This window comes from Antechinus flavipes, chromosome 1 (assembly GCF_016432865.1).
Source record: "Antechinus flavipes isolate AdamAnt ecotype Samford, QLD, Australia chromosome 1, AdamAnt_v2, whole genome shotgun sequence".
Classification (NCBI taxonomy): Eukaryota; Metazoa; Chordata; class Mammalia; order Dasyuromorphia; family Dasyuridae; genus Antechinus; species Antechinus flavipes.
Window position 1 is genome coordinate 397,878,319 of NC_067398.1, and position 13,906 is coordinate 397,892,224.

Sequence of the window (13,906 nt, forward strand, 5' to 3'; positions counted from 1 at the left end):
CTTAACATGTTACAGGCATGTAGAAGTCTCTTATATAAATGCTTATTTCCTTCTTTCCTCTTCTTAAATTGGCTTTCTAACCAATAAACTACACAATATGCTGGTTTATTGTTATTATCATTGCTAGTATTATTTTAGATAATTTATATATATATATATATAGCATCATATATTATACATAAATACATTTCATTACTTCTATACTTTATTGTCTTTATAAAATTCTATATGTATAACATATAGAATTCTATATATAAAATATATGCTATACTTTATATATTTCTATTTTAAAGTTAGAAAAGTATCATAAATTTTCTCATTTGATTCTCACAAGAAATAACCCTATCAGGGAAATGCTATTATTATTGCCATTTTATAAATTAAGAAATTGAGGTTTTATTCAGATTCAATTTATCTTCCTAACTCCACATCTAGCATGGTATCCACTATGCTTTGAAAGAGAGGTGGAACACTATGGGTATGAAATGTAACATATGCTATGAGACATGGTCAATGCATTAATGAGCCTTGATTAACTGTTTTTCTCTTCTTTGTTACAAGGGAAGATATTAAGGAAGAAGAATATAAGTAAAAATTAGACTACTGTTCAAACAACAGGTATCAAGAAAACTGACAAAAATAATCACAAATAAAATAATTAAATTAAAGTGAACATTTAAAACATCATATTGAATTTCTATTTCATTTAATTCAACTTATTACGAATACTAACTTGGGCTTTATAATACAATCATAAGAAAGACTTCATTTTGCTTTCTGTCAATAAACTTACTCAAGATGAATATACATTTTCAGAAACATTATTAATATAGCTAAACTTTATTCTGAAATGGTTATATCTTCAAATATTCTCATTATTATTAATTAAACTATGAATGTTTCATTCATATCATTGATATCTGAAAAAATGTCTCATTATTACAGGGAAGATATGCATTGAGTGTTGTAATGGTGCAATGACTTTTTATAATGGCTGAGTCTGTAGGCTTACAAAACAGTGAGTTAAAAATGAACTTGGTTTTTCATTTTTCTCCTGACCATTTCCACATTACCTATTTAACTGAACATTAAAAAAAGAAAAAAAAAACCCACTTCATTGGTTCCTTTGGTGTCATAAAGACAATGGTCCTGTGTAAGTGAAAATAAACATTTTAAAAATAGTAAGTCAGTCCAATTTTTATTTATTTGATTATATGAATGTCTTAGGATGCTTATAAAAACTCAAGTCTTATTCCCACACAAAAAATTTACTCTTTGAGGGCAGGGGCAGTTTTTATTTGTATTTTTTCCTATTATAATTGCCTACTAGAGGGTCTTCCATGTATTCTACAGTTATAAAAATGTTTGTGGAATTAGGTAGCCTTTGAATTTAAGCATAAAAATATGATTGTAGTCCTTGGTCCTTATTAGACTCAGATAGTCCAATACACTAGAAAATTTAAGCTGTCTTAATTGTTCACTTGTTTCTTTTAAAAACAACAATAACAAATACAAAACAAAAATCAACAAAAAACTGTGAGTGGAGAAAAGCAGCACACAATCATTGGATAACTGGTTTCAAAGTCCGGTAGACCTGGTTTTAAGTCCCGTCTCTGACACATATGGATTGGATGACTTTGTGTGCTTGGAAGGAAAGGGTTTCAAGGGTGGTGGTGAGCTCTTTAGAACTATGAAATCACCTATCACATTAAAAATAAATTTAAAAAGGATATTTCCAGGGAAATTCAGAAAGAAATAATGGAGCATTTTGAAGGATGTCCTTAAGAAAAAACTCTAACTAATGGTCTCAGATTCTTCAAATGACAACTAAAGTTTTTGCCTTTCAATTAAAAGATATTAAAAAAAAGAAAATAATTATTTTTGTCATATTACAGGCTACTGATTAGCAAATATTATACAAAGATATAATAGAAAATATAAGGACAAATTATATAAAATTCAACTTTTTCATATTTATTCTTGAAAAATCCCTATGATTCTCTAGCAAAGCCTTTGACCAATATCTCATAGTAGTGTCAGAATCTTATCTAATTATCTTTATGGAGTTTAATTAAATTTATAGAAATACATCTTTTCTTACCCCTCCCAACTTTTCTTCTTCTTCACTTAAAAAGAAATAAACACACCTTGAAATTATTTTCTCTCTGGGTTATTGAAGATTATGCCAGGGAAGGGCATAGGTGACTGTTTCTACCAAGTTGGAAAGGTTTTTGAAGACAGATTTGGAAAACAATTTTATTTTTTAAGTACTTCCTTTTCTTAATGAAGAGAGACTTATTATTAGGTACGTCACAGGATAATTAATTTAAGTACATACACATATGTACATATACATACACTTGTATACATACCCATATACATACACACAATTATATAGACACATGCACATATGTATGTATTTAATATTTATTTTAATTAATTAATTTTAATTTAATGTTTCATGTTTTCCTTCTATCTCCAGATGTGTGTCTGTACATATATATGTGTATATATACATATAGATATAATCGATAGAATGAAATCATGAGTATTAAAGGACATTGGGAAAGGCTTCTTTGATGAAGTTGGGCCTTTAAGTTAAACCTGAAGTAAACCAGGGAGACCAGAAGCACAATATAAAGAGGGATAGAATTTCAAACATGGGATACCACAAGTGAAAATACTCAGATTGCTAAAATACACAAAGTAAATTAAGTTATATTTGCAACTGAATTTAGAAGAAGAATAATTTGAAACTCAAGGGGCAAAAAGCCTACATATTGAGTACATAAAATTTTATGATTACACTTTCAATCAATATAAAGGGGGAATAAGGATGGGAAAAAGGTATTGTAATAAAAACACTACAAGTTTTTGAAGAAAAATAAATCAGATAGAAGACAGGGTGATATTAAATGAAAAAAAATTATAGCATTTAGACTTGAGCGGTACTACAAAGAATTTCTTTCAATTGCTTTCTAATATGAAGCAAACGTGAACTAAAAAGCTTGTGACTTGCTTGCTCATAGTTACACAGCTTACTTAATTGCTTAGTAAGTAGCAGAGATTTTCTTCAGCTGCTGATCTTCTTTTGCATATTCAGTATTCTTACACATAATGGACTCTGTTCAAAAGTCCTGGTAAATTTTCATAGTATTAGCATGGGAAAGTGTAATGAAGAAATCTGAATTAAAGCTACATTAGTAACATCTTTTCATAACTAATTCAATTTTTAAAAAAAATTCATGTTTGTAGCTAATGCATCATAGTACCAACTAGTTTTAATAGTAACCATTTTATTTGAACAATTTAACTCCAAGATGATTTCATTGCTGACCATTTGCTTAATGCTCCAAAATGTATTTTAACCAGAGCACACTTGGCACTCATCATAAGTAATGCTTGATAGTAAAAATTCAGCTTGAACAAAGTTTAATTTTACCATTAGCAAAGTCTTCAGGTTCTTCAATTATTTCATTTACAAATTTCTATTTGTAACAGCTTCTCATATAAATGTAACAAAATAAATTCATTCATATATAGGTTTTACATATATATGTATATATGTATGTATGTATAAAGCTGGACTTTGGAAAAGAATGTTTCTTTTTCTTTCAGATTCTTTTTCCTGGATGGATTCCTGGGTGGATTCAATATAGGGTTTCACAATGAACGTATATGTACACACACACACACACACATACACACACACACACACACACACACACACACACAGAGCAGCAGCAGCTACATGGAACAGTGGATAAAGTGCCTGGCCTGAAGTAAGGAAGACTAATCCTCCCCAAGCCAAATCTGGTCTCAGACATTTAATAGTTGTATGACCCTGGACAAGTCACTTAATTCTGTTTGCCTTAGTTTCTTCATCTGTAAAATGAACTGGAGAAGAAGATGACAAACCACTCCAGTATCTTTGCCAAGAAAACCCCAAATAGGGTCACAAAGAATCAGACATTATTGAAATAACAACAACAACATACACACATATATATTCACATTCATATGTTTGTAAATATATATTCAATGTACATTTATCTATTTATATCTATATAAATATAGTTCTGCTATAAAGTGACATATGCATTCCTAAAAAGCACCCTATTATATAAAATCATGAAATAAAAATACTGGGATTAAGAGGAAAATAGAGTTAAACTACAACAGTCAAACAATTCATCACTGAAAATTTTATGGAAAATATTACTCTATATAAGAAATTGAAGTGGAAAATCCAGAAATATAAGAAATTAAGTATTCATATTATCAATAAGGTGGTTTTATACATTTTTATATTGTATATGCTCTTTATATGTTTGTGTTTATATGTGAGTATATGACATATAAACATGAATAAATAAAACTAGTATATAATACATGTATATTCTAAATTGATAGGTTAACATAGATAATCATAATTTAGATTTTGTTACTCTAATTTAGTTTTATTTTTAACAATATTTTATTATAGACCTTTGTAAATTACAATATTCAGAAGCATCTTTGCTAATTTAAGTTATTTAATATCAAATGTGATAACATTTGCAAAACACTTAAAATAGTGTGAGGCACATAGTAGGTACAATATAAATGCTGACTCCTTTCTTTTCCCCAATAAGAAAAAAATTAGATATAGATAAGAATACAAATTTATAAACATTTAACAAAATTCCCCACCCCCCCACAAAATTAGTTTAATTTAAGTGTGTGTGTATGTGTGTGTGAGAGAGAAAGAGAGAGAGAGAGAGAGAGAGAAAGAGAGAGAGAGAGAGAGAGAGAGAGAGAGAGAGAGAGAGAGAGAGAGGAAGCAGAGAGAGAGAGAGGAAGAGGGACACACAGAGAAACACAGAGACAGATAGAGAGAGAAGAGAGACAGAGATCTGAGTATGCAAAATTCCTTTGACACATACCTGGCTGAAGCTCTGGATAGCAGCTCTGGCTTGACTGCTTCGAGCTGGGAGTTGAGAAGGTGTTGTTTCACCCAGGGCAAGGGTCTGGTTGCTATGGTAGCTGGCTGAGTACTGGAAAGACCCTTCAGGTTTGGAATTGAGCTGAAGTGCACTCTGGGAGAGAAGGCTGGGCCCTGAATTGAAAGTAATTTGGAGCAGTCAGTGAGGGTGAAGCACAAATGACATGTATTATTTACAGAGAGTAGCCTGGAATTATCACATGCACAAAATTCTGACCCATGTAGCATTCTTTGACTCTGAGAACTAAACTCTAATCTGTACAGTTAATTAAAATCTTAAGACTTAAGTTATATCCTTAGGTTTTAAAAGTTAAGAAAAATAAATATTTGTTCCAAACGTTGACCAACACAGAGAAACTTTAATAGTCAAGTTAATTGAAAAAAGGAAATCATTTTACCATTTCTTACATTATCATAAACATAGTTTTATTCATTTGAATGTAGATCCTACACTTTGTGCATGAAAAATTTAATATCCTTAATTATATCTATTTAATTCCATGAGCAGAGAGGTAAAACAATCATCTAACCTCAGTTCTTAAGAATACCAATCAGTGATAATTTCTACATCGAGTAATGTAACACTTCAGTGTCCGTAGACATAACAACTTTTAAAATATCAAGAGCTTTTTAAAGTGGGTAAAAACCCACTTAAATTTCATGGATCTAGTGACTAGTTTGTCAGCTTATCTTTTCCATCTTAGCAAAACACATTATGAAATCAGAGAGGAAATAGTGTTCAACACAAGGATTGCCCAAATTATTGTGATGATGAAGAGATAAGAATTGCTATACTTGCCTAATCATTTTATCATGATGTCTAGCTAAAAATAGTATACACTTAAAGAATACTTGAATAAAAGGTTTGCTGAACAATACCATTTTAAATTATTGCATTCATTAAGTATCTACTGTGTATAAAGCACTGTGCTAGATTCTGGCGGGGGAGGGGAGAGATGAAAAGTTTAAATAAAACGCAATCCCCATTCTTAAAAAGCTCACAATCTTAGTAGAAAGATGATAGTCATGTAAAGAAAATAGACATTTATTAAGTGTTCATCATGTGCTAGGTACTGGGCTGAGCCTTACGGATAAAGGAAAGGCAAAAAATAAAATAAAATAAAATAAAACAAAACAAAACAAAACAAATGCAAAACTTGGGTTTGGTCCTTGGGCTCAAGTACATCATAGTCTAACAACACAATATAGATAACTACAAATCACAGTTGCATGATAAGTGAATTAGAAAATTATAAAAAGTATTTTGTGAGGAATAAAGGGAAGTCTTTGCCAAAAGGGGTTGATAAAGGAAGGTTTCTTGGAGGATCTAATTATTATTGGTTGTCCCTTATTCTCAAGGACTATGACATCAGCGAGGAAATACTATATGAATAAAGAGCAAATAGTTCCACAGGAAAAGATGGATGGGGAATGTATTTCAGGAACAAGGAACACATCTGAACTAAGGCATAGAGATGTGACAGCAAGGTTCTTGTTGGGTGGCTGGAGAACTATTCAATATGAGTAGTATTTAGAATGTATAGAGAGTGCTAATATGAGAAGACTGAAAAAAATGATGGAGGCCTTGGAAAGCCAGGAAAATAAATTTGATCTTTATGAGGAAGGAGTTTTTAAAGAATTTTGAATAGGAATAAGATGATCAGATCTGCATATTAAAATAAAATGGATGATTCTGTCAGTGATATGAAGTATGGATTAGAAGACAGAAATTGTAAAAGGTGAGCTTTCAACTTGATGGAAATAACTTTCTAATAATTATAGCTGTCAAGGTTTAGGCACTGTAGTACTTTGTAAGTAGTGAATTGTCTATCGCAGGATGTATTTAAATTATGAAAAGCAGATGCCATATATGCTAGAATGTTGTAAAGAAGGATTCCTATTCAATTATATGTTGAACTATATGAGATCTTAGATGCTAAAAGAGTGACAGACGGACATACAGAGTCAGAGACACAGAGACAAAGGAAGAGAGTCAGCAACACAGAGACAGAAACAGAGACAGAGACAGAAAGAATAGATAAGTGAAAATATATAAACACAAAGAAAGATTTATATTTAATAATGATCTTTTAAAAATGATTTAATTTTCACTAGCAGATCAAAAAAAAAGCATAAATGAGAATGACTACCATTTCAAAATCATGGAGTTGAAGCATACCCTTGCAATGTAAAATTTCCTCAAATTATTTCAATCATAATGCAGAAGAAGCACTTTTCAGTGCAAGAAATTGTACCTGCATGAACTATTCCGTCCTTGACACCATTTCTGATATTTCACACAATGGTACCAATTCTAGTAGCAGGTAGTGACTAAGCTTATAATTTTATTCTTGATTTCTCTTTCTTAAAATATGACTTTAGATGTCAAGGTGAGTGTCCAAATGGAACACTTCACTGAAATAATTTTTCAATGCCTTGGAACAATATCACTTTATATACTCTCTTGAGGATTTATATATGTTTTCCCTGCTTCTAATTCTCTTTGTAACTTTGAAACAGTGAAAGGAATGGTAATAAAATCATGTTACTGTCAATTAATTTATCTTGTTCTTAAATCACACTGTACTAAAAGATGTTTTGAATTGAATAATTTTTTTGTTGTTGCATGACTTAGGAATTTAGCTTCTAAATATAACATGGTTTATATGGACAACTTTCAAAGGATCAATTTGTAATAATAATAATAATCCTGCCCAGGTTGTCTAGCACAGAAGAGGTACTTAATAACAACACCTAAGATTTGCATAATACAAATGTGCATTTACACAACCTAAAGTCACTTTGTGAGGAAATGTAAGATCTTAGATTTGCAAGTTAATAGATTTATGATAGACACTTAACAGATGAGGAAAATAAAGTCCATGAAGATTTGTTACTTACCCAAAATTACAGTGTATAAGTGGCAGAGTTGGCAAGTAAACAGATTCTTTGACTCTAAAGCTTCCACTTTTTATATTGTACCACAATGATTCAAACCACGATTTCCTAACTTTTGTTTCTATTTTCTCCTATACCACAAACTCTAGTTCTGTCCCTAACATGCCCTATGATTATGAAGAAATAATTACACCTTTCGGCCTCTCAGTTTCTTCATCAGTAAAATGAGAAGACTGGACAAATCTCTAGCTCTTAATAGTCTTTAGTTTGGAGTCCATTTCTTTCAATGTTCCTTGTTCCCTTTTTCCTCTTTAGCAAGCAGCAAAATACACTTTTCTTTCTGTCTGAATGATGAGGAACAACTTAGGACTCAGGAGATGAGGAATCGGAAAACATGTTAGGAGGTGGAGGATTTGTCTTTCACTCTTTCCCAACACAGTAAACCATGGCTGGACAGAGGTAAGAATACCCTAAAATCATCAATTGTAAAAGATTCTAAGTACGCATAATGGCTTAAATATACAGAGAATTGACTCAAAATTATAAGAATACAAAGCCATTCTCCAATGATGAATGGTCTAAGGATATGAGCATTTTTTGGTTGAAAAAATTAAAACCATTTCTACTCATATGAAAAAATGCTCTAAATCACTATTGGTCAGAGAAATGCAAATTAAGACAACTCTGAGGTACCACTACACATTCTTAGATTGGCTAATATGACAGGGAAAATAATGATAAATTGTGGAGAGGATATGGGAACCTGGGACACTAATACATTGTTGGTGGAGTTGTGAACTGCTCCAACCATTCTGGAGCGTAATATGGAACTATTCCCAAAAGACTATTAAACTGTGCGTATCCTTTGATCCAGCAGTGTTTCTACTAAATCTATTTCTCAAAGAGATCATAAAAAAGGAAAAAGGACTCACATGTAGAAAAATATTTGTAGCAGCCCTTTTTGTAGTGGCAAGGAACTAAAAACTGAATACCCTTCAGTTGGGAATGGCTGAATAAATTATGGTATATGAATGTTATGGAATATTATTATTCTATAAGAAATGATTAGCAGCATGATTTCAGAAAAGCCTGGAGAGACTTACATGAACTGATGCCATGTGAAGTGAGTAGAATCAACAGAACAATGTACACAGCAACAATAATTATGCAATATGATCAATTCTCATGGATGTGGCTCTTTTCAACAATGAGGTGATTCAGGCCAATTCCAATAGACTTATGATGGAGAGAATTATCTACATCCAGAAAGCGAACTGTGAGAATGAATATGGATCACAACATAGAATTTTCACCATTTTTGTTGTTTGTTTGTTTGCTTTTTTGTTTTCTTTCTCATTTTTTCCTTTTGGTATGATTTTTTTTTTTTTTTGTGCAGCATGATAATTGTAGAGGATGTATAGAAGAATTGCATATGTTTAACATATATTGGATTACTTGCTATTTAAGGGAGGAAGTGGGAGGAAGGGAGAGAAAAAATTTGGAATGTAAGGTTTTGCAAGGGTGAATGTTGAAAACTATGCATATATTTTGAAAACAAAAAGCTAAAAAAAAAAAAAAAAAGAACTATATGGGGTGGTTAAAGTGAAGAGGAAGATTTCCTGGTAGCAGTGATGTCTCCATTGGTGAAGAGTCAAGGAAGAAAGGAGGGAAATCCTCAAGTAGCAGGGTAATGTATTAGGAAGGGAGGTAGCTCCTGGTGCTATGTAAGAGACATACCTAGATCTATTTAAGTTAAATTCACTAATAATTATAATTATGACTTCAAATATAGTACTCCTAGCACTTCCTACTGAGATTCATTATCGTTTTGGACTATTTTAAACCAAATGCCAAAAGGAATTGCATCCATTCATGTTAAATTTGTAGTAATTAAAAAAAAAAAAACCTCTTCTTAGACACAAAGATAGAAAACTTTTCCCAAGCTTTCCCTTGCTTATCCTACCAGTACAATATATACCTTAGTTTTTTTTTTTTTTCCCCTAGCAGTAATACTGGTTGTACTGCATTAATCATATTTTCACCTTACCTGCCCCTGGTGACGAATAAATGGTCAATAACTGTCTGAAACTAAGGATACAATTCACTACCAAGCAAAATGTTTTTTCTGTGCAGTTAATAGGAGGATTACAAGTAACTGGCTTTATCTTTGTAATGTGTGATACTTTAAACAAGATTGTCTATTCCAAAAGAAAAATGATATAATAAATTATACAATTCAAAAAACTCTAAACTTTTTACAGTGATAGTTGTGTTTATTATTTATAAAGTTGAACTCTGCTTTGAGCTGTGTTGTAGCTACTGCTATTACTGAAACAGTAATTAGAGAAGTTTAATTCATGGGTCTGATTTGATCCTGAACTTCACTTCATCCACAGAGTCACAGAACTAGAAACAGAACTGAAAGTAACCTCAGAGGCCAGTTTCCAACCTCCTCCTTTTACAGGTTGTTAACTGGGGTCTAAGAAGGTTGACATACAGGTAGTAACCATTCCATATTGGATCTCACAATTAGCACTAACTTCTGTGACTCAAATGCCCTTCCTCCTCACCCTATCTCTTGTAATCTGAAGACTGAATTCAAGTACTGTGTGCTACTAGAGACCTTTCCTTTCTGATAATCTGTACCTTCCCTTCCTCAGTTGTTTCTCTCTCTTCCTTTCTACTTATCTGTGTATACTTTTACCCCATGTGAACTCCTTAAGAATAAGGAATTTTTTTTATTATCTCCCAAGTAGCATGATGCTTGTCAAAAAGTAGATATGTAATAAATGATTACCTAATTGAATCGAAAGAACAAGGCAGTCTTGAGCCATAAAAGTACTTACATGTTCACAATAGACTTCACAACAAGGAATACACCCAGGTTCTGCTCCCCCCACACACACACCACCATTCTCACCCCACTGTCCATTTCCATTCAACAAAGATTTGTTTTCCCTAGAAGGTTAAATAACCAAAAAAAACCACTACAGAGCAAAATAGATAGATATGTGCTTAAATTATTGATGATACTTAAGCAGATGCCTATTCTTCCCTTGCTGTTGCTTCTGGGGTGTGCAACTTGCCTGTTAATTCATTTTCTGTTTTCTAAATATAATTGTAAGATTATCTATTGGAACCTATCAGTATTCTCCCTTCAGGACACTGGCACAATTATTTTACCATCTTCAAAATAGAATTTAAATCAAAGATACAATATATGTCCTCCAAAATTGATTATCTTGATTTAACAGCTCTTTCCAGGATGTCATTATTTCTTTAATCATTAGATTGTTAGTTCCTTGAGGGCAAAGACTATTTTTTGCTTTTCTTTGTATCTTCAGTATTTAGCACAGTGCCTGACATGTTTATTATTGTGCAGTGATTTCAATGATATCTGACTCTTCCTGACCCTATTTGAGGTTTTCTTGTCAAAGATGCTGCAGTGGTTTATCATTTCCTTTGCCATCTCATTTTACAGATTTATCCACTGTGTAACCTACCTGTCCTCCTGGCTCATACATTAGGTGCTTAATCCGTGTTACTGACTGTCTGATTTAGTTCAATATATAGTTTGTAATTTAATCATATCAATCAGATTGTATTAGAGTATTACTTAAATTAGCTGCAAAATTTTGTTGATTTTCCCCTCTTCAAAAAAATTTCATAACCACCTTCTTAAATTTACATGGTCACCAGCCTAGTTGAAGCCTCCATAACCTGTCACTCGAACTACTACAATAGTCTTCTAGTAATTTTTTCTTGCTTGAAGTCTGTTCCCTCTCAATATAGTACCATCTTCCTTAACAAATGTCTCACCATATCACTTTCCTGTTCAAGAATCTTTAGGAGTTCCCTATTGCATGTAGAAATAAACATAAACCTCACAACATGCCATCCAAAGCCCTTCATAATATAATTACAACATATTTTTCCAGGTTTATTTTATACTACCCTCCTTCAATCTTTCTACATTCCAAACAAAATGGCCTGCTTTTGGTTTTCTATCTGGCTTTTGCAATTACTATATGTAGATTGAGCATCCTCCTAACTTCTGCCTCTTGGAATCTACTGCTTCTTTCAGGGCTCAGGTTCCAGTTCCTATGGGAAGTCTTTCCTAAAAATAGTAAAACTACTTCTACCCTCCATTATGCTACATTTTCTTGTCTGTTATCCTACAGGTTTTTGAAGGGATAAGAGGTGGAGTTTTTTCCATGTTTCTTTGCTTATTATTTATCTATAGCTAGGTTATTTAAGGCATCATTATTTTCAAGAATAATGTGTACCAAAAAAAATAAAATTGAGTTTAATCAATGGATCAGATGAGGCAGCTAGATGACACAATGGATAGAATGCCCCTCTGTAGTCTAGAAGACCTCCGTTCAAATCCTTCCTCAGATACCAGCTGTTTATTCCTGGGCAAGTCACTTAACCCTGGTTGCCTCAGTTTCCTCATCTGTAAAATGAGCTGGAGAAGGCAATGGCAAACCACTCCATTATCTTTGGCAAGCAAAACACAAATGAGGTCATGAAGAGTCAAACTCAACTGAAAGAACTCAGTAATATGGATCAAATAAGCTTTTACCCTACAATGTATAAAAAGTTTCTTGTCAGCTAACCAGATAGTTTCAAACTAACACTTCTGTGTGAATCACCATTGTTCTCAGGTCCATACAAAATCTTAATATTTGTAGAGCTCTTTATATTTACACTCATACCCAGACACATTCATATACATGAACATATTATATAAATAGTGCAATGGATAGAGCATTGAGCTTGAAGTCAAGTAAACCAGAGTTCAAATCCTACTTCAGACATTTGCTAGCCATGTGAGCTTGTGCAAACTTTTGGCTGCTTCAATTTTCTTATTCTTCTAATGGGAGTAAGAATAGCACTTACTTTCTAGAATTGTTGTGTTCTCATTTTTACAGATTAGGACTGAGGTGGGGAATATCCGACAACGGATCTTAAAAATATTCACTAAGGCAACAATGAGCTAAAAGCTAGGTACAACAACCTCCCACTGTTGAGTTCTATAAGCTGACAATTTTGTATGGCCTATGAATGATATTATAAATATCCAAATGGCCCCTGGCAGGAAAAAAAGTTCTCTACCTCTGGACTAGGAAAATATGGCTCAGAGAAGTTGAGGAAATTTTCCCTTCTTGGTCACAGATAGTATTAGAGGAAGAATTCTAAGTCAACTCTTCCTAACTTGAAGTCCTGTACTTCACATATAATGCCAATCTAAGTATCTGTATATGTTCAAAAGATATTTTTCTGGAATTGCTCATTCTGGTCTGCTTTTGGTGGAACATCAGTCCCACCATTATCTAAACTAAACATGTGGCAAAATATTTTAGGGCACTTTGTAATAATTAGATGGCTCCACTAAAGTTACACAGATATTCTTTAACCATATTTATGATGTTTCATCTTTCCTATAATTTCTCTCTGCCAGAGTAAGACCAGGTACCACTATTAGACACTATGATCAGATTATGATAATATCAATGCAAAGAGTATGGATTCAATCACTTTATATGCTTTTATTAACTCCCTTTTGTGTGAGCAGTGGCAAATCTCATCTTTCTTGGTCTTAGCTACTTTATTTAGTTAAAAAATGGGGAGTTTGAAAAATGACTGCTAAAGTTCCATTCAATTCTATATCTAGGAATCTTTGTTTTTGCTGTCAGACAATGTCACTGTTATCAATGACTCCTGAAGACATGGGGGTAGAAACAAATGAGTTAAGCAATTGTTCCAAGAACTCAATGCAAAGTTAGAAATAGTAAATCAAATCTGATGCTTGTTAAAAGGCCAAAAAAGGCAGAAAAAAAGCTATATAATAAAAGAATCTTATAAAACACATATAAAACATGGTGTGTGTGAACATGAAAAAGATTTTCACAAATGAAAACAAAATTAACTACCCAATTAAGCTATGAAAAAAACCACAATGGCCAATTTATAATATGGAATTCTGCTTTTTCTAAAGATCCAAAGAGTTGAAATAATTAT

General features: G+C 32.4%; 1 protein-coding gene across 4 annotated transcripts in view; it reads right to left on the reverse strand.

The window, feature by feature from the left end:
* Window positions 1–13,906, reverse strand: part of CTNND2 (catenin delta 2) — a 1,133,181-nt gene that overhangs the window by 479,231 nt on the left and 640,044 nt on the right. For all 4 annotated transcript variants that reach the window (XM_051969857.1, XM_051969856.1, XM_051969854.1 and 1 more), the window contains one exon: window positions 4,926–5,098. In XM_051969857.1, coding sequence (XP_051825817.1) covers window positions 4,926–5,098 — 173 coding nt within the window. The remainder of the gene's footprint in view (window positions 1–4,925; window positions 5,099–13,906) is intronic.